Raw genomic sequence first — 20,215 nt, forward strand, 5'->3', positions numbered from 1 at the left:
GGGATTTAAAGAATTATTGAACATAACGGAATTTCTTTGACCATTGACGTGAGAATTCGGAAATGAGCAGTCTGGAGGATGGCCAAACGTCATGATAGAATCCGTTTGACTGCTGATTTTCACGTCCGAAAATGGGGAAACTGGATCTGATAAATGTATGAAAATAGAGTCCCTTTCATTATCCACATCCGCAGCTTGAAATTGAAAGACTGTATCTGGAGAATTCTCTGAAACAGCAGAATTTTTTTGACTATTGCCTTTAACATCTGGTAATAAGGGAATCAGATCTTTGCCATTGGCGAATATAATGGAATCCCTATGATTACTGATTTTTACATCAGAAAATGAGCCAACTGCACTTGGTGAATTTATGAAAACAGAATCATCTTGATCATTGATATTCTTGGCAGTAAATGGAGAAAACAAATCTGATGAATTACTGAACACAGCTGAAATCTTTTTGTCAGCTTGACTTCCGCTGAATGACATAGAATCTCTTTGCCGATTGATGCGTGCATCGTTAAATGTAGAGTCAGGTTCATTTAGCTGTTCACAGATCTGAGAGTCATTTGGCAATGAATTCATTGTGTGAGAACTTTGATTTTTTTCAAAGAACGCTTGAAATGGGTTGATTGGTGATGGTTGAACATCACGCAGAGCTTCATCCAAAAAAGGGTTAGTAGTATGTGTTGGTGAATACGGGTTTATAGCCGGTCTAATTTGTGAAAACACATCATTATTGTCTTCAGCTAAAAAATCCAACAACTTATTTGTTGATGTTGTTTCTATATCACTTTCAGGCTCAAGGGATACCTTGACCTTTTCTTGATCGGTGTAACTATGAGGAATTCCCAGTTTTGAAAGAGATGTTTGGGTTGCTTCAGGGTCATCATCAAATTTGACCCAGGTCGAAAAGCGTGCCGTTGACATTCCGGATTCATTCAGTTGCACCTTGTCTGAGTTCCTGCTCATTGATTCCATGCTAGTCGCATTGTGATCATGATAAAATGAGCCAATATCTGAGGAGAAAAAAGTTGAAAAGAAACATTAAACATAAAATGTACGAATAAAAAAATAGCGATAAATGGACCAAGCATGTTTGAATTAAAAGATGTTAAGCAACGTAGTAATTATCATTAAACTGGTAAGCAAGGTTTAAAAGTCTCCAATGTTGTACATGTTGCTGGAATTTTCATGCAAGGTTCTACATGTAGTAAATTCATTGGATGACAGACAGAATCCTTTATTGAACTGTCAAATTAACAGAGTAAATGAGGAGAACCCTCATTCTGTTCCAAGAAAATTCATGGCAATGATTTATTATTTTAAAAATGCAATGTAATTTGTGAGTAGGGAAGGTTGGCAGCATTCAGGCAAAACAAAAAATATGCTAGCCACAATCAGGATAGTTTTTACATCCTTTCCATCAGTGCCCAAGATGCTACTAAATAATATTTTAGCATTGCATTTGGACAAATCATTGAAATCCCAATGAATTCACATTATCTCCATCAGGAATATGTGTAAACATTGGATACCATGCAAGTGAAAATGCCAAAATAGAAGCTTGTTAAATACACAATGGTGCCAACAATAGAGGTAGAAAAAGAGATGAGGTCTGTCAGAGTAAATATTGGGAATTTGGCAGAAGGCTAAAAAGCATAACCTTAAGGGTTGTCACCTCTGGATTATTCCCGGTGTTATGCGTCATGAGGATATAAATAAGTGATCAGGCAGAGGAGTGCATCGTTGAGGAGCTGGTGCAAGGGGGAGGGTTTCAGGTTATTGGACCATTGGGATTTCCTTCCAGGCAGAGGTGAACTGTACTGTACACGAGGGACAAGTAGAGGAAGACCAATATCCTGGTGGGAAGATTTTCTAGAGCTATTCGGAAGGGTTTAAACTTGTCTGGAAGTGGAGTGGAACCCAAAGCTGGAACTGTTAACAGAGCAGAATAGTTATTGGAAATCTGTTTAAAAAAAAATGCTGGAAATGCTCAATGGGTCTCAGAGTCTGTGGAGAGAGAAAAAAAAACTGAGTTAACGTGACTCTGTTAGACACAAATTGCTGGAGTAAATCAGCGGGGCAGACAGTATGATGTTTTGGTTCAGTATCCTTCAGACTGATTGTTGAGGGAGGAAGAATGTTAAAAGAGAGGTGCAGGACAAAGGGTTGCAACCATTACCTTTATCCCACTCCAACCAGCCAGGCATTGTCCTGCCCCATCTCCTCCAGCTTTCTTCCCCCCCCCCCCCCCCCCCCCCCCCCCCCCCCCCCCCCCCCAATCCCAGTCCGAAGAAGGGTCTCGACCTAAAACATCACCTACCCATGTTTCCCAGAGATACTGCCTGACCTACTAAGTTCCTCCAGCATTTATTTGGCAGCATTGGCAGTTCCTTGTTTCTAACTGCTGCTGCATGCACTTACATCAGAACTAGTTAATTCTGCCATAAACCGGAAAGGCTAATTATCTGCAATTGTTGCATTCGGTATTGAGTTTCAAGGCCTGTATCACGCCGATGGAAATCAGATACTGATCCTTAGAGTTATGTTGGCATTTATTGGAACGGTTTCAAATAATAACTTGTTGGAAGATTAATTTCTCTACAATTTGAAAACCGGTTCTTTGATTTCTACAATATTTCATAGTGCATTTTAAGAATATTTTCTCCCAACCAAACTGCATAACCAGTGTATAAACAGTACCTGTAACTACGTAACCAATGAGTTGAAATACTACACTCCATTAAAGAATGACCATTGTATACCTTTCACAAGATCAAGATTGCCCAAAAAGAGACTGCAGATGCTAAAATCTTAAGCAAACCACAAAGTGCTTGAGGAACTCAGCAGGTCAGGCAGCATCTGTCATGAGAAAGGGAGGGACAATGACTTGGGTCAGGACTTTTCTTCAGACTGGATTAGAGGGGAGAAAGCTGGATGACAAACGATCTGTCCTCTGCAGAGTTCCTCCAACACTTTGGTTTCTTCTGTCCCAAGTGTTAAAAATATATTGCTAAGTGAAAGATAAGAATATTGAAGCTAAATCATTACAAGTCTTATAATTCTATAAAAAGAGCCTCGCGAATAACCTTGTGCACTTCTTCCCTGGTGTACATGCAGATAAAGAGAGAAAACTAATATTTTCAGTTAATTGCATATTAACTGAATACAATTAACATCAATTGGTTTAAAATCAGATACCATTGTAATGTAGCAAATGGGATGACCAATTGTACACTGTAAGCTATAACAGCAAGATAACTCATGGATGCACAGGAAATGGAAGGATAGGATTGTGTGCAGGCAGATAATAGTTTGTCCTAGCACAGGGGTGGGGAACCTGCAGCCTTATGGCCGCATGCGTCCTTCTAGGCCATTAAGTATGGCCTTTTGAATGAATCCAAATTTTGTAGAACAAATCCTTTTATTTTTATTTAAGAAGGAACTGCAGATGCTGGAAAATCGAAGGTAGACAAAAATGTTGGAGAAATTCAGCAGGTGAGACAGCATCTATGGAACGAAGGAAATAGGCGACGTTTCGGGTCGAAACCCTGCTTCAGGTCTACCTTTTATTAATATGTTTTTGTTCGTCTTTTATTATTTTAATTTTAATTTTAAAATGAGCTTATTTAAAATACCAAAGAGTAAAAGAAGATTCAACTAAATAATCCTCCCCGACTGACGGCCACAATTAAAACATTAGTAAGTCATGAGGGCTATTTTAACAAAATAATGTACATTTTGAAGTATATCTAATTGAAGTTTCTTGGATGCGGCCTTATTAGATTACAGCTAACTTAATGCGGCATTCCAACATGAAAAGGTTCCCCACCCTTGTCCTAACATCTTGTTTGGCACCATGTTGGCAAAGGGCGTGTCCCTGTAGTGTACTGTTCTATAATAATCTGATATAGATTGAAAATGAAATAGTCACTTGCCAGCCTTTAAAACTTTTTTCTACTATTTATTTGAAAATTTAGCCCGCTGTGACAAAGGCAGCTACTGATAAGCTAAATGTTTCATGTACAATGTTAGAACAATTCTAAAGGTTTAAAAAAGTATGGCAGGTTTATAAACGACAATTGAAATAAGCAAAACAAAATATCATACTCTTCCAGCATTCTTTTAACTTCTGACTTGACAATGATCACAACCTAGTTTTACAGCAATTGAATACACTTGCCAAATTGAAATAATTACAATTGCATTTCCTGACTCTGCACTCCCAAACATACATTTTGTGTTCAGCAACTTGAAAATGATTACTACTAATTAAAATGTATTTTTTATTTAATAATTACAATCTATGTGAAAATTGCACAAAGTGAACTGAGGAAATGAGGAAAACAATTGCCATCACCGTAAATTAACATGCTAATACTATACTAAAATAAAAATTGCACTGAAACTAAACCTAGTAACATTGTGCACATAAATATTTTAGACCACCACAAACATTCCTGCTACAGTTCCAACAGTCTTTAATTCCATTGCAACATAAATCAAAATGTCTTCATCAAGCAATCCAAATATTAATTGGCAAAATCTATAGAAACTGGGATGATATGTTATTGTTGTTCAATACGTTGGCGGTGTTGCATTTGGTGTGGTGTGTTCAGTTCTGATCATCCTTGTACAGGAAGGATAATGTTAAACTGGAAAAAGTTCAGAGAAGATTTACAAGGACTTTGCCAGGACTTGAGGGCTAGAGCTATAGAGTAGGGCAGATTAGGACTTTATCCCTAGGAGCACAGGAGGCTGAGGGGTGATCTTATAGAGGTGTATAAAAAGTGCACAGAGTCTTTTATGCAGAGTACAGGAATCATGAACCAGAGGTTTAAGGTGAGAAGGAAAAGAGGGGCAACTTTTTTCACATAGGGTGGTGGGTCTATGGATCGAGCTGCCAGAAGAGGTAGTTGAGGCAGGTACCGTAACAACATTTAAAATATATTTGGACAGGTGCAGGATAGGAACAGTTTAGAGGGATATGGGCCAAATACAGGCAGGTGGGACTAGTGTAGATGGGGCACCTTAGTCGCCATGGTCAAGTGTGCTGAAGGGCCTGTTTCCATGCTGTACGATTATGACCAGAACTGTAGTTAGGTTGGATTTTACTTTTATTGCTCACACACCTCTATTTTCAATTTCCCCATGTATAAATAAAAGTGTGTCTCTTGGTAAAACCTTGGTAATGACTGCAGCAGGAACATGTAATCAGTTTGTTCTCCATTGTAAAAGCCATACACTATTAGGTTACTTACCTTTTATTAAGTCACTCAGTCATTGCCTTCCATTGAAAGTAATGTTGCAAATTAATAAAGCTCTTTTGCACAATTCAATCATGACAAAGACTTCATAAATTAAAAATTCACATCTATTTCAAGGGATTTAACTGATCCGTTGAACAATATGTTCCGTTCATGCAGTCCATCCAGTTTTGAATACTATGCCTACCTTGAATATTCATCTAATGGACACTGGTAGCTCCCATAATATTATTAAATTCAAAGGTCTGACATATGTGAATATGTTTATTCCCATAAGCAGCAGAACTTGTTTCTTCTCTTTGGCTATATTTAGTAGTTATTCTTCAGTAGCAGTCTTGTGTGTTTTTGCTGTCATTCATTATAATACTGTTAACATATGGTTGCCAGATAGAGATTTTTCTGTGCATGTTCCAACTTATAAACATTTGTAAAAACAGAACCCGTTCATTACCCGGGGGCTATCTGTCTTTAATCATTAATGCAGGTTAATGAAAAATTCTTGACATTCTGAATTAAAAAAAATTATTGGAAAGTTACTTATTTTTTGAAAAATACAATCCTGGCATCTGAACTAGAACCCTTTCCTGGTCCACATGGGTCAGTATCTTTCCATGTATTTATCCACTAGGTCATCAAGGAAGTGCGTTGTAGCAATTGTTAAATACAGTACATAGTCGACAATGATTTAGTTTCAACAGAGCTCGCATTGTATTTTCCTCTTTGGCCATTGGCCAGATATTTTTGCTGTTGAACAGTGCCCTCCAAAAAAAATTGATACAACCTTCCTTCCTCTCTTATTAGAATTTTCTTCAATGCCATAAGCTACTTTACAAGGCCACAAGAGTAGCCACTTCTACAAAAATACATTTATAACAGCAACATTTCTAAAGAAAATATTGCATTAGAATAGATTATCTCCTTAAAATTACACATGGAATTGTAAACTATTTTAAATGTAAAATTTAAAAAAAAGTAACATTTTCAATTGTGGCAGATGACATTATACTTTGTATGAGAAACAACTCCAAGTTTTAAGAAATGTAAACATGCACGGTTTAATATCTATGCTTAAAATTAGAGAAAGCATATTAAGAGATGTAAAATCTTTACACCAACTAAACCTATTTGTTAAACAGAATAGGCTTTTTTCATTGTGTTGAGATCATTTGATGCTTACATTAAAAATCTTAAGTTAACGCGATGATCTTAAAAAAAACATATTGGAACTAAAACACTTTTTCCAGTTTTGATTTTTGATTCCAAATCTCAGTGTAACTGACCTTGATCACCTTTGCAGGTAGAACATAAATCTCCCTGCTCTGCTGCAACAATGTACCACGGCACCATTGAGAGTGGAATATTTACTATTTTATCAATATTGACAATTTTTTTCTGTAATTAATTTACAGGCAATTTTATGTCTACTATTATAATTGCTTTATTTTTGAATCTACAAAGTTAATTATTTTGCTGCTTTCTGAAATTAAGGCCACAACTTATTTTACATACTTTTAATCAATGCACTTAAGTAAAGTATTGTCCAAATTTCACATGATACACGACTAATTTACCAGAGACACAGGGAAATGCAGATGTTGATTTACAAAAGACAGTCTGAAGAACGATCCTGACCCGAAATGTCACGTATCCATGTTCTCCAGAGATGGTACCTAACTTGCTGAGTTACTCTAGCACTTAGTGTCTTTTTTAGACAAATTCACTGTTCTTTGACATAACATTAGTGACAATTTCAAGGCTTCCATGCATTAGATTTTGAACGTCTACAGGAAGAAGCTAGATGTATGCATCATACAAATTGTTTCAGTAGCAAATAATGCTTACTTTTCATTACTACGTACCTTTATTTACTAACATTTGAGCCCGACATAGCAACAGCAAGCTTGTTGCTGAAGGTTTTTCCCTCTTTTATTGGCAGACATACCTGGCCTTTTTGTATGTTTATTTTGGAAGGAAAACAAACAAATTTGGCTTCTTGACCTAATTGCAAAGCCAACAGTGTGAGCTCCCTGCTGTGGGCTAATCTTCGGAGCAACAGCAGGTTGTATTTAGTGCCGCTCAAACTCACAAGACAGCCACATCTAACTTAACAGCAGGATTTGTATCTATTTTAATCACACATTTTCTCCTTTAAGACTAAAGGCAGTTTAATTTGAAATGAATTGACATGCGTGAGCTTTAAGAATGATAAAATGTGCAATCTGAACTGAACTTGAACTGAACAGATTTAATCTGCACTCTCTTTGCTGTCATTTATGTACATACCATTATTTTACGATTATCTTATCAGTTTTCCAATAGTACATTTGAACCGAGTACACAATTAATTTCTCTCTAATAACATACCCCTCTATCCAACGGAACTTGTCCTCAGCCTCAACAACTCTTTTGACTCCTCTCACTTTCTTCAAGTGAAAAATGTAGCCATCGGTACTCACATGGACCTCAGCTATGCTTGTTGCTTACATTGAACAGTCCTTGTTCTAAACATTCACTGGCACCATCACCCAACTCTATCTCCCCGACATCAATGATTGCATCAGGGCTGCCTCCTTCACCCGTGCAAAACTTGTTGAGTTCATTAACTTCAATCCGGCCCTCAAATGCATCTGGATTATCTTTGACACTTCTCTCCCCTTACTTGATTTCTCTCTCCCCGGAATCTGCTCTCAAGATAAGGCTTTCCATTCTGGGATATCTCAGATGTCCTCTTTCTTTAGTAAACGTGATTGTCCCCTTGTTGCCATCGATGGATCCCTCATCTCGTCTCCTCTGTGTCCCATAGTTCTGCTCTCATTCCCCCTCCCCCCCCCCAGACGGAACAAGGATAGGGTTCCCGTCCTCGCCTTTCATTCCACGAACCTCCACATTCAACACATCATCCTTCGATATTTCCGTCACCTTCAAAGTAATCCTACCACGTCACATATTCTCATCCCCACCCCTTTCCACCTGCTGCAGAGACCACTCCAGCTGCAAATCCTTGGTTCACTCATCCCTTCCCACCCAAACCACTCCCTCCCCAGGTAATTTCCCCTGCAACCGCAGGAAAAGTACCTCCTCCCTCACAACCACCGAGAGACCACAGCAGTACTTCCAGGTGAGACAGAAGTTCATGTACACCTCCTCTGACGTCATCTACTGCATCCAATGTTCCTGATGTGTCCTCCTGTACAACGGCGAGACCAAGTATAGACTCGGCAACCATTTCACTGAACACTTGCATGCCGTCCACCAAGGCATACTGGATCTCCTAGTTGTAACCATTTATTTTCCCATTCCTATATTGACCTCTCTGTTCTGGGCAACCACCACTGCCAGAGTGAGGCGCCACGCAAAGTGGAGGAACAGCACCTCATATTCCGCTTGGGTAGCACACAACCAGAAGGTATGAACATTTAATTCTCTAATTTTATGTAACAACAAGCCCCCCCCCTCCCTTCTTCCTCCACCCCCAATCCCATTACCTTCTACCTATATTTCTTCCCCATGCTTCACAATTTACAACTAACTGTACAATCTTTTTGTTTCATACATTCTGTCTTTTCATCTCTGGTCTTTGTCGAACCATTCGCCTATTAACCCCCCCCCCCCCCCCTTTCCGAGCTGTCAGCCCCCCCCACAATAATTATGAAGAAGGGTCCAGACCTGAAACGTCACTTATCCATGTTCTCCAGAGATGCTGCCTGACCTGCTGAAACTACTCCAGCACTTTGTGTCTTTTTTGTAAACCAACGTCTCCAGTTCCTTGTTGCTACATATTTCTTTTCATCTCTGCTATTCTCAGCCATTTGAGCTCATGGCATCAAAAGAGACATCAAGTAATCAGTAAATACTTGTGGATGTTTCAGTTCACCTACTTTTGAGAACCAGCAGAATCAAAAGAAATAGGTTTTTCAGGATGATTAATAAAAGGTAAAAAAAGTATCTCATTTCAAAAGGAAGCTTGTGGTAGATGAAGCAAAAGCATATTTTCACCACCTGCATATCTAACTTGTATAAGCATGTCGTGCTGTGAGCTCAGGGCTTTTGTTTATGCTAATTTACACTTTTCATAATTTTTTGTGAGAAAGTTTGCAGATTAAAGTTAAGAGATAAAAGCCAGAAGTCAAGACTTGGATCATGCAGGACAACCGATTTTTAATTATAAAGAGGTGGGATGAAAAGAGCAAGTATTAATTACAGTTTTGTCATAAATTTACACAGCATACAAGGGCTGAGAGACCCTCTTAACCACTTATCTTCTTGCAAGTCTTCCTTCCATTCAATGGCAACAATTTTTTCGCAGAATTTGCTGAACTAGGATTACTGGAACATGAGATGGCTCTTAACTTAACTTTGGCATCATGCATTAATGCAAGCTATTTCAATGCTTTTAGATGCAACTATGTGAAAAAAATCTATTTAATAAAGCATTCCCAACAGCAGTGCAGGCTAATAGGCAAATGAAATAAGAGCAGCCATTACATCATATTTCTGCCTTGAAGCCCAAAATCCAACCTTTCAAACTGCATGTCTGCATAATACTAGACAAGCTTGCATACTACAGCAGTCAGACTTGCCGAGTACAGGAAATTGAGAAACAATCTCAGTTCCATTTTTAAAACTGACAACCTTAACTAAAATGAATCACAAAATGAATCGCAGAATTACTGGCAGATACAGTTCCAAACCAGTAGGTCCATCGTAGAGCTATGTATCGTAGAAATAGGTTCTGTGGCCACTGCATCCACCCAGACCATCATGCACACTATACTAATCCCATTAGTCTGTATTAATTCCATATTCCTCTATATGTTGTTCATTCAAATATCTGTCCAGATGCTGCTTAAATTTGTTACTATTCCTACATACATCACCACCTCCTCTGGCAGCTCATTCTAGATAATAACTGCCCTTGGTGTGAAACATTTCCCACTCAGATCTCCTTTAACCTTTAAAACACCTCCCATCTTAGACCTATGCTGTCTAGTTTTAGACATCCCTACCATAGGAAACAAGACACTGGTTATCTACCCCATCCCATAATTTTATATATCTCTGTCATGTCACCTTGCAACCTCCTGCTCTAAAGGGGAAATAATCCAGCCCATCTATTCTCTCCTGATAACTCAAGCCCTCCAATCCAGCAATAGTCTTGTGAATCTTTTTTACACCATATCTAATTTAATTATATCCCTTTTATAGTGGGGGTGACAACAACTACCCACAACACTCCAAGTGTGGCCAAACCAATATCTTGTATAACTGTGATATGTCTCAACACTTATATTCAATGCCCGGCTGATGAAGGCAAGCATGCACCTACCTTACCACCTACTTGCGGGCAACTATGTCTATTTTCTAGCATCAAATACCAAATCTCAGGTCATCCATTTAAGCTGCCTCCTAAGCATCAAGATTCAAAATGCAAATAAAATTAATCAAATATCCTCCTACTTGGTTAGCCTTGCATCAACATTGTGGCAACATTTTCAATGAAGAACCTATATTTTTCCCTTGTTTCCCCTTTCCCTGCTATAGCGCCTTTAGATTAATCACCGTGTAATAAATCCTAAAACACACCAACGTAGAGAACGTTGAAAACAATTGATGAAATGCGGTGCTCTTTGAAATGAAAGTTCTGTAAAAAGTACAAATGACGGTGTCAAAAGGGGATTTTAAAAAAAGTACAATTATCAGTGTTCCTTTCTAAATGTTATCAAATAATTTATCATAAAATACAACCGATGTGATACCCAAAAGAAATCGGGAACTCGGATGATAAAAACATTTACTTTTGGAGACTGATATGGCTGCATTGTAAAACATTTATGTACAAGGTTTTCAGCTGTTTCAAACAAACCAAGAAAGAAAAATGAAGCTGAATCTGTTGCTAAGCATCAGTAGCGATGCAGACCAGCAACTCTATTCTTTCAGATTAAGCTGCAGCCTCTCCAGTCTTTTTAAAATGTCCAGCTGGCTAATGCATCAACCCCATGAATACACAAGTCTCTGATTCATAAAAGTACTGATATCATTAAAATTCCTGCAATGCTCACAAACAATTATTTGTCTATTCCACAAAACACAAAACAACTTGTATCCAAACCAAAGCAATCTGTAAGGAGGTGGCAAATAAATCTTTTACAAAGCACAAACCCATGAGACAATTGAAACATTTGCCCCTGTGCTACGCTGCACTCACACCATGCAAGCTGTTTACTTCTACTACTATTCATTAAAAAAGACAAGAAACAGCTTTAAAAATCACAACTCAGGGCACAGCACATTGTCTAGTACAAAGTACGAAAAAATTAGCTCTTAAACTTAACTCTGACTACCAATGTAAATGCAAAAGAACACCTAATTTCTTGTGCTGAATCTAAGCTTAAAATTAATTGCCTATAGAGTTACAAATTCACTCAAACCCGAAAGTCTAATGTTCTCTGGATTATCAGCAAATCTGTTTTCAGAGAACAAACTCTTGGGTTAGAAGGTTACTTGAGCAAAGTTGCTAAAATACTTACTCGGGATTTACACTGTTCAGGTCTGTTTCTGCAAGTTTGTAGTTTGGTTCCCAGCAGATCCTTCTCCGGCACTATCACTTCTCTTGTCATGTGATGAATTATGCACACTGCATGCATGAGAAGGACTTGCGGCTGCCTGTCCGCCAGGGACAGGCTAGCATTTAACTGCTAAGGTCATGGATTTGAAGACAACACAAGACACGCCCACACAGAAGATAGATAAGATTTTCAAGGTAAAAGCGAGTTTAATTTTTGCAGGATTCAGTCTCTCCAAACACTCCTCAGACTAGTTTAGTAACACTTCTTCATTCCTGCATTAAGTTTCTAGAACCATTAGGACTTTAAATTAGAAACTGTTGGTGTAGTTGCTGCATACTACTGGCAGTGCAGGAACAAATATAACTTTTTTTCAACTCAAGAGTTACAAATAAGAATCCCAAACCAGACAATTGATTGAACAATTATTTAATCAACTGTTCCAAATCACATTATGCAATGGTAACACGGTGTAAAGAGGAACAGAGAAAACAGATTCTGATAACATTTTTATAAATTGCTTTCAGCAAAACAAGATGTGGGAGTAAAGAATCTTTGTAGGAGTGAAAGCGAGCAGCCTGACAAAGGAAAGACCTACAATGTAATTAGTCTACAGCTATCCACAGCAGAAGCCTGGAATGACTGCAAACACTGAGAATTGACAATGTGTTGCAACAGAGCTGTGAGCTGAGCTGGAGAAGAAAGGGCCCCGAGAGCTTTAGCCCATTCATGGTGCCACAGAAGTTCAGTGGGATAAATCACAAAGAAAAGGTCAAATTTTCAAGAAGCTCTCAGTGGGCATATGGCATTAAAAAATAAGACGGAAATTTTTTTTTAAATTCCAATAATCCAGCATTTTTTGCAAATTTGACAATACCTGATTAGCACATTTGCAGATCCTTAAATGCATTAAAATCAAGAGACATTTTGATCCATTTAGATATTACAAATTTAGATAATAAAATTTTCAGTGGAACCAGGTGAATTTAAATGGGGTGTGGAAAACCGCTAGAGTGAGTGAAAGCCAGGTCAGTTGAAAAAGAGCCTGGGACATCAGTGAGTGGAGTGTGGGAACCAGCACTCCAGCGAGTGGTGGGGACCACGGAAACACAATCAAGTACATTAGAAAGACCAATGGAGTGGCACTCATCGTGTTGCTTTTTTTGGTATGATTGTATGGTAAAATAAAATTTCACTGTACCTAAGGGTACAAGTGACAATAAAGGACTATTGAACTATCCACCGACATTCTGTTCAAAGCATGAAACGGGCATCCACCACCTTCTGTGTAAAAAACGTGCCCCGAGCAACTCCTTTAAATTTTGCCCCTCTCACCTTAAAGTTATGCACTCTAGTCTTTGACATTTCCATGCTGGGGAAAAAAAGTTTGGACTGTCTACCCTTTCTGTGCCTCTCATAATTGTATGCTTTTACCAGGTCTCCCCTCAGTCTCTGATGCTCCAGGGACAACAATCCAATGTTCTTCTTGTTAATTTTTATTTAATGTTAGATTTTTCCAGTATGCAGAAAGGAACATGGGAAATTGAGCTACAATGAATGGAAAGGGAGCACAGCACTCCACACAGTCCACCTAAACTTACCGAGGGGATATGGGGAGAAGGCAGGAAAGGGGGTACTGATTGGGATGATCAGCCATGATCACATTGACTGGTGGTGCTGGCTCGAAGGGCCGGATGGCCTACTCCTGCAGCTATTGTCTACTGTCTACCTGATCCCCCATTTGGTAAACACCAACTCCTGCTACCATTCCCACACTGACCTTTCTGTCCTGGGACTCCTCCATTGTCAGAGTGAGGCCCAGCGCAAATTGAAAGAACAGCACCTTATGTTTCACTTGGGCAGCTCACACTCCAGTGGTATGAACATTAACTTCTCTAACTTCAAGTAACCTCTGCTTTCCCGCTCTCTCCATCCCTCCCCATTCCCAGTTCTCCGACCAGTCTTACTGACTGACTACATTTTATCTGTTTGCTTTGTTGTTACCTTCTCCCAACTAACAATTATCTCCTTGCTGCACAATGAAAGTTAAGAATTGAACCAAAATTTACTACATAATGCTTTAAATGATCAGACATATGTTAGAAAAGATCAACTTATTCAATGAGGAAAAGCTTGCACTCACTCCAGCTGTTGAATCCAACCTTCACAAACAGATAGATCATTTCATTTTCTTCCAGATAATATGGCACAATGCAACTACAGACCAAAATATCGCAAATCCGGACTACAGGAAAAGCATGCATATCTTTGAGAACACAAAGTGCTGGAGTAACTCAGCAGGTCAGGTACGATATCTGGAGGACATCGATACACAATGTTTTGGGTAGGGACCCTTCGTCAGACTGATCCCGACCTGAAATGTCACCTATCCATGTTCTCCAGAGATGCCGCCTGACCCACTTAGAAACTACAGTATTTTGTGTTCTATATAAAATCCCTATATTTGCAATTACTGTGTCTACATTTTAAAGATATCCACACTTCAAAAACATTTTTTTGTGTGTATTTACATCAATCAATTCCAATGCACATATATTATTTACTGAACTGCATAGATTGTTTAATGTTTGCAAATTCTACCTGGATTTTAATCATTTTTTTCCACTTACTGCTAATTAATTTTGATCCTTGAAAAAAAATAAAAAAATTGCAGGACTGCTGGAAATCTGAAATTCAAAAGTATAGGAAACAGAGTTAGCTATTCAGGGTCGCAACATTATTGATATTGCCTTTCACACATGCCTCTCTCACCATGGGCCACATTTGGTATCACATCCCATATCATCATGAACAGATATGCAAATTTAGCAATGATCCAGTAATGAAAGGATTACACCGTAACTGGATGTGTTGTAAATATAAAAGAGACTGGATGTAATAAAGCTAATATACATCAATACATATTAGAAAAAAATGTGCGGAATGCACTGAAATCTTCAGACTTCAGAAGGGTCTCGACCCGAAACATCACCCATTCCTTCTATCCAGAGATGCTGCCTGACCAACTGAGTTACTCCAGCATTTTGTGAGAGTAGAGAGCATTATGGAGAGTCGCTATGTCAAGGAGGACTCTCACGAACTTCTACAGGTGCACAGGTGAGTGCATACTGACTGGCTGCATCATGGTGGAAAAAGAAATGCAGAAAGTTGTGACCACTGCCCAGTCCATCATCGGCTTTGACCTCTGACCATCAAAAAGGCAGCTAAAATCATCAAAGACCCACACCATCCTGGCCACACACTCATCTCTCCGTTGCCATCGGGAAGAAGGTACAGGAGATTGAAATCTGGAACATCCAGGTTCAGGAACAGCTTCTTCCCCACAGCCATCAGGCTATGGTATATAGACACACTGAACTTTTATCTCCTGTTTTGTATTATGTTTACATATTCTCAGGGCTGCCAACTCTCACGCATTGAGTGTGAGAATCACGTATTTGCCCAAATTCTCATGCTCTCATGCTGATCACAAATTTCTCACGCTCTGTCGTGAGAAATTCTGTTCAACGAATATTTTAAAACGCATATTAACTGCATGAGCCGCGGGTGTTGGAGAGCCGGGGCTGAGGGAGGGATGGAAGCAGCAGCGGGGGCAGATGAGGACGGGGAGCCTGGGCTGGCGAGTGTTTGCCGGGCTGGCGAGTGTTTGCTGGGCTGGCGAGTCGCTCGCTGCAGCTCTAGCCAAGGAGCAGCCTCAGTACAAGAGGCCGTCGGAGGCGTTGCGCCGCTGCCATGAGAGTCTGTTCCGAATTTGTCCATGCGACCAGCATGGACCAGGCTGTGGCTCGGTGCATCCTGGAGGACAACCAAAGGCTGCTGGAAGTAAGTACCAAGTACTGGGTAGAAACGGTGGAAGATAGTGGCCTTCAAATGGGGGTGGTTGGAGAAAGCATCCAGCTTGCCTGCTAGATTTTCACTAACTATAACTGCAGGAAAAATGTTCCCGATGTTGGGAAGTTCAGAACCAGGGGTCACAGTTTAAGAATAAGGGGTAGGCCATTTAAGACTGAGATGTGGACAAACTTTCCTCACCCAGAAAGTTGGGAATATGTGGAATTCTCTACCACAGAAGGCAGTGGAGGCCAATTCACTGGATGTTTTCAAGAGAGAGTAATATTTAGCTCTTGGGGCTAGCAAAATCAAGGGATATGGGGAAAAAACAGGGAAGAGGTACTGATTTTAGATGAACAGCCATGATCATATCGAATAGCCCATTCCTGCACCTATGTGTTCTATGCTTGAGTATATGGCAATAAAACTCGACCACTTGATTTTGAACCATTCATGCACGGTGGAGGTATAATGTAACCATAGAGTGATACAGTGTGAAAACAGGCCCTTCGGCGCAACTTGCCCATACCCACCAACACCCCCCTCCCACACCCTCCTCCCATTCGGTTGCTCCACTACCTCGCCAGGTACCCCCTAGGCCAATGATCAGTGATCGCTCAGCCTCCCCACTTTCAAAAACGCTCCGTGGCTCCTGGTTCAGACAGAGAGCACTGCCAGATGTAAGCGGGGAACTGAGGCCAGTTGTCCGTGATGTCTGGATCCCAATGCTCAGCGCTTCATATTTCGGAGTTGGCTTATTGATTTGTAATTAGCCTGATTTGTAATTAGTTGCCAAAACCTTAATTTATTAATCTGGAATATCCAGGGGGTTGGGATAAGTGTAATATTAAAATGACATGCAAGGTGTCAGGCTGTGTCACAACATACAGTCCCAATAACCCATTATTTCCTTCAGTTAAATATTGGGAAGGTAGCACTATTGTAATTTTCCACTCAACTATTATGTTTGTTTACCTCGCTATTTCTATCCCCCCCCCCAAATTCCTTTGACAGGTTGAATAGAAATGTCCCCAATCTCGTTGTTTTAACCATATAACCATATAACAATTACAGCACGGAAACAGGCCATCTCGGCCCTACAAGTCCGTGCCGAACAAATGTTTTTTCCCCTTAGTCCCACCTGCCTGCACTCATGCCATAACCCTCCATTCCCTTCTCATCCATATGCCTATCCAATTTATTTTTAAATGATACCAATGAACCTGCCTCCACCACTTCCACTGGAAGCTCATTCCACACCGCTACCACTCTCTGAGTAAAGTTCCCCCTCATATTACCCCTAAACTTCTGTCCCTTAATTCTGAAGTCATGTCCTCTTGTTTGAATCTTCCCTATTCTCAAAGTGAAAAGCTTGTCCACATCAACTCTGTCTATCCCTCTCATCATTTTAAAGACCTCTATCAGGTCCCCCCTTAACCTTCTGTGCTCCAGAGAATAAAGACCTAACTTATTCAACCTATCTCTGTAACTTAGTTGTTGAAACCCAGGCAACATTCTAGTAAATCTCCTCTGTACTCTCTCTATTTTGTTGACTAAATTGTTTGACTAATTTGACTAAATTGTTGACTAATTTGTTTTATTAATTGAACACGTAGATGAACATCCTCAAGGAGTGTAATCAGATGGAAACAGATTCAGATGCGATGTTTAAGAGCTTGTTCAAAGAAGGGGCGTATTTTAAAGGAGTGACAAAGATACTTGCAGGGGAATGTGTGAGGGGGTTATTGTTTGTCTTTAGTTTTAGCTTGAACCAGGACATCCGAAGATTCAAAGTTTAATATAGTAATTGTGCTGATACTGACTCCAACCAACCACGTAATGAGTATCATCCATTCCGGAGGTTTTCTTTTTCTGATGTCATTTATACTTCACTTGGATTTCAATCACTTCAATGTAAAAGTAATTGGGAATGTGGAGCATTGGAACAAAACTTTGCCCTTGGTACATATTAACTGTAAATATGATAATGTGCACATGTTGGTAGGTGCAATCAAAACAAAGATCTTCTTATCATTGTTTAAGAAGGTACACAAAAATGCTGGAGAAACTCAGCAGGTGCAGGTGCATCTATGGAGTGAAGGAAATAGGCAATGTTTCGGGCCAAAACCTTTCTTCAGACTGATGGGGGGTGGCGGGGAGAAGAAAGGAAAAAATAGCTCCTTTTTAGGTATGCAGTCAAAGCTGGGACAATGGGAGTGTTCAGCACTGGGAACCTAAGCAGGTAAGCAGCTATGAACAGGGTAGAATAGGGGGGCAGGTGTAAGGCTTGGGTCAGGATCAAAATGAGAGAAGGTATGCAACTGGACTCAGGGTCAGGAGTAGTACCAGGTTGGTCAGCATGGGCCAATTGTTTGATTATAATCTGATTTCCATACATGAATATATTAAGATCATTCATGTGCTGCACCTGTTGATCAGAGTCTGGTGAAATGTAATTAGGAATGTAATTTAGCCTCACCTTATTCATAGCGAATCCAATTTAAAGCATAAATATTGCATTCAAGTGTAAGTTAAAAGACTCGCTACAGTATGCACCAGATTACACAATTTCAAACAGAAAAATGCAAAAACTCCGTACCAATGACACCCCCTCCCACACCCTAGGATGAGAAACACAGGGAGAACATGCAGACAGACAGACACCGAGATCTGGATTGAACCTAATCACTGACACTGAGGCAGTTGCTCCAGTAGCTGCGCCACCCAATGTCAGCTTGTGTGCTGGGAAGCTATATTTTCCACAATTTATATTTACATTGTTTTTCAAGAATGTAAGCACATTAAAAATGGAAGCCTGACTGTGTACACTATAACAAAGTTCATTAAAAAATCTTGTATTTTAGGTTTTTATCAGAATAATTGTATTCAGATCTAATACATGTACATATTAAAAGATTAGCAAGGTTAGCATGACTTCAAGTTGATTAAAATATTAGATTTATCAAAGTCATCTTATTCCATATTTCAGTAAAAATATAAGTTTTAAATCTCAATTTTAGAAATCTGTATTGCGATGTCAAATATAAAATAAATCCTTAAATAAATCTAAATCCAAAAAATCCACGATTATTCAAAAAAAGATTTGAGGTAGTTTAGTTCAGTTTTAGATTAGTTTATTGTCATATACACCAGGGTGCAATGAAATTCCACGATTACCTGAAGCACACAAAATATTGGTATATTATCGCCATGTTTACTGAAAAATTGGTTGCATGCTATGCAGTAAAATCATACTAAACACGAGTGCCACAAGACAATACACAAGTACAACAGGTAGTTCAAAGAGAAAAGTACCAGAATGCAGTATATAGTGTAAATTGCAAATTAAGAAAAGTTCACCGGCCATGATGAGGTAGGTTGGGAGATCAGGACTAGACCCATGGCTTATGAGAGGACCATTCAGCAGACTGGTAACAGCAGGGAAGAAGCTGTTCTTGAATCTGGTGGTGGGTTTCAAACAGTAAACATAGCAGTTAATTTAACAGCCAATGTCAAAGATACAGGAATGTTTACGGCTGCCATGGTGCAGTGATTAACGAGAATTTATACCACTACTTTCACAGTCTCGCAGACTATTAGAGTTTAGTCCAAAAGGAAGTAGTTTATTGGCAGGATTAGGCTCCACCTGTTTGCTTCATTAGTTAAGCAGAGGTAGAGGACACGGATTCCAGACAAACCAGTTTATATCTTACTATCCAGCTGCCCCGTCATTCAATCTCTATTTTCCTTGGGCTTCCGAGGGCGTGTTGGAATGTGCAAAGTTAAAACACATCCGTCTCACCTATTCATAAGCACGTTGAAACACGTCAGTCTGTAAAAGGTACTGACCATTTTACTCACAGCAATGATGTGGCGACTGCACAATAAAAATATCAATTTCAACGCAGCAGAAACAGTGGGCTTTGAACGGGATTTTCAATTGGGAAATTAGTGATATTTAGATGAGAAAAGCCTTATTTGAATTTAATAGTATCTTCTTCTGAATACACCAGCAACAAAAGTTGCAACATTAAAAAAAAATTAAAAATCTTGTATAATCACAATAAATGGCTAGAAATTTAAAAATTAAATTGAAATGTTTTGTTGGGTTGTAGAAATAAAATACGGCCGATTAAATTATAATGGTACTTGATTAAATAAAACATTTATACTGTTCCTTTTAGGATCATGAAATGCCCCAAATTGAAACAACAAATGGAGTAGCTTTGAAATTTAAGGAAAACACAAGCTGCTGGAGAAACCTAGCTGGTCAAGCAACATCTGCGGAGGGAATGGACAGGCAACTTTTTAGGTTGGAAACCTTCTCCCACCTACTTCAATCAGTCTGAAGAAGGGTCCCGAGCTTAAATGTTGCCCATTTGTTCTCTCCACAGATGCCTTCTCACCCGCTGAGTATTATTCCAGCACATATTATTTGTGCCTTTTTTGGTAAGTGCAATTTCTTGTGTCAACATTTTACCTAATGATCTGCTTTTCACAGTGTTAGGCGAGGTTAATAAAGACATTTGA

The 20,215-nt window shown here is 39.3% G+C and overlaps 1 protein-coding gene across 2 annotated transcripts in view; it reads right to left on the bottom strand.

Moving 5' to 3' along the window:
- Positions 1-20,215, bottom strand: part of ston2 (stonin 2) — an 88,817-nt gene that overhangs the window by 12,685 nt on the left and 55,917 nt on the right. Inside the window, exons 1-2 of one of the 2 annotated variants that reach the window (XM_055640198.1) lie at positions 11,798-12,073; positions 1-1,019 (exon numbers count right to left, since the gene is read on the bottom strand). The exon at positions 1-1,019 is cut by the window's left edge and continues 1,297 nt beyond it. In XM_055640198.1, the coding sequence (XP_055496173.1) occupies positions 1-981 (981 nt within the window). In that variant the 5' untranslated portion in view covers positions 982-1,019; positions 11,798-12,073. Of the gene's footprint in view, positions 1,020-11,797; positions 12,074-20,215 lie in introns of those variants that run through there. The other variant, XM_055640196.1, reaches the window with a different exon arrangement.

Source organism: Leucoraja erinacea, chromosome 9 (genome assembly GCF_028641065.1).
Source record: "Leucoraja erinacea ecotype New England chromosome 9, Leri_hhj_1, whole genome shotgun sequence".
Lineage (NCBI taxonomy): Eukaryota > Metazoa > Chordata > Chondrichthyes > Rajiformes > Rajidae > Leucoraja > Leucoraja erinaceus.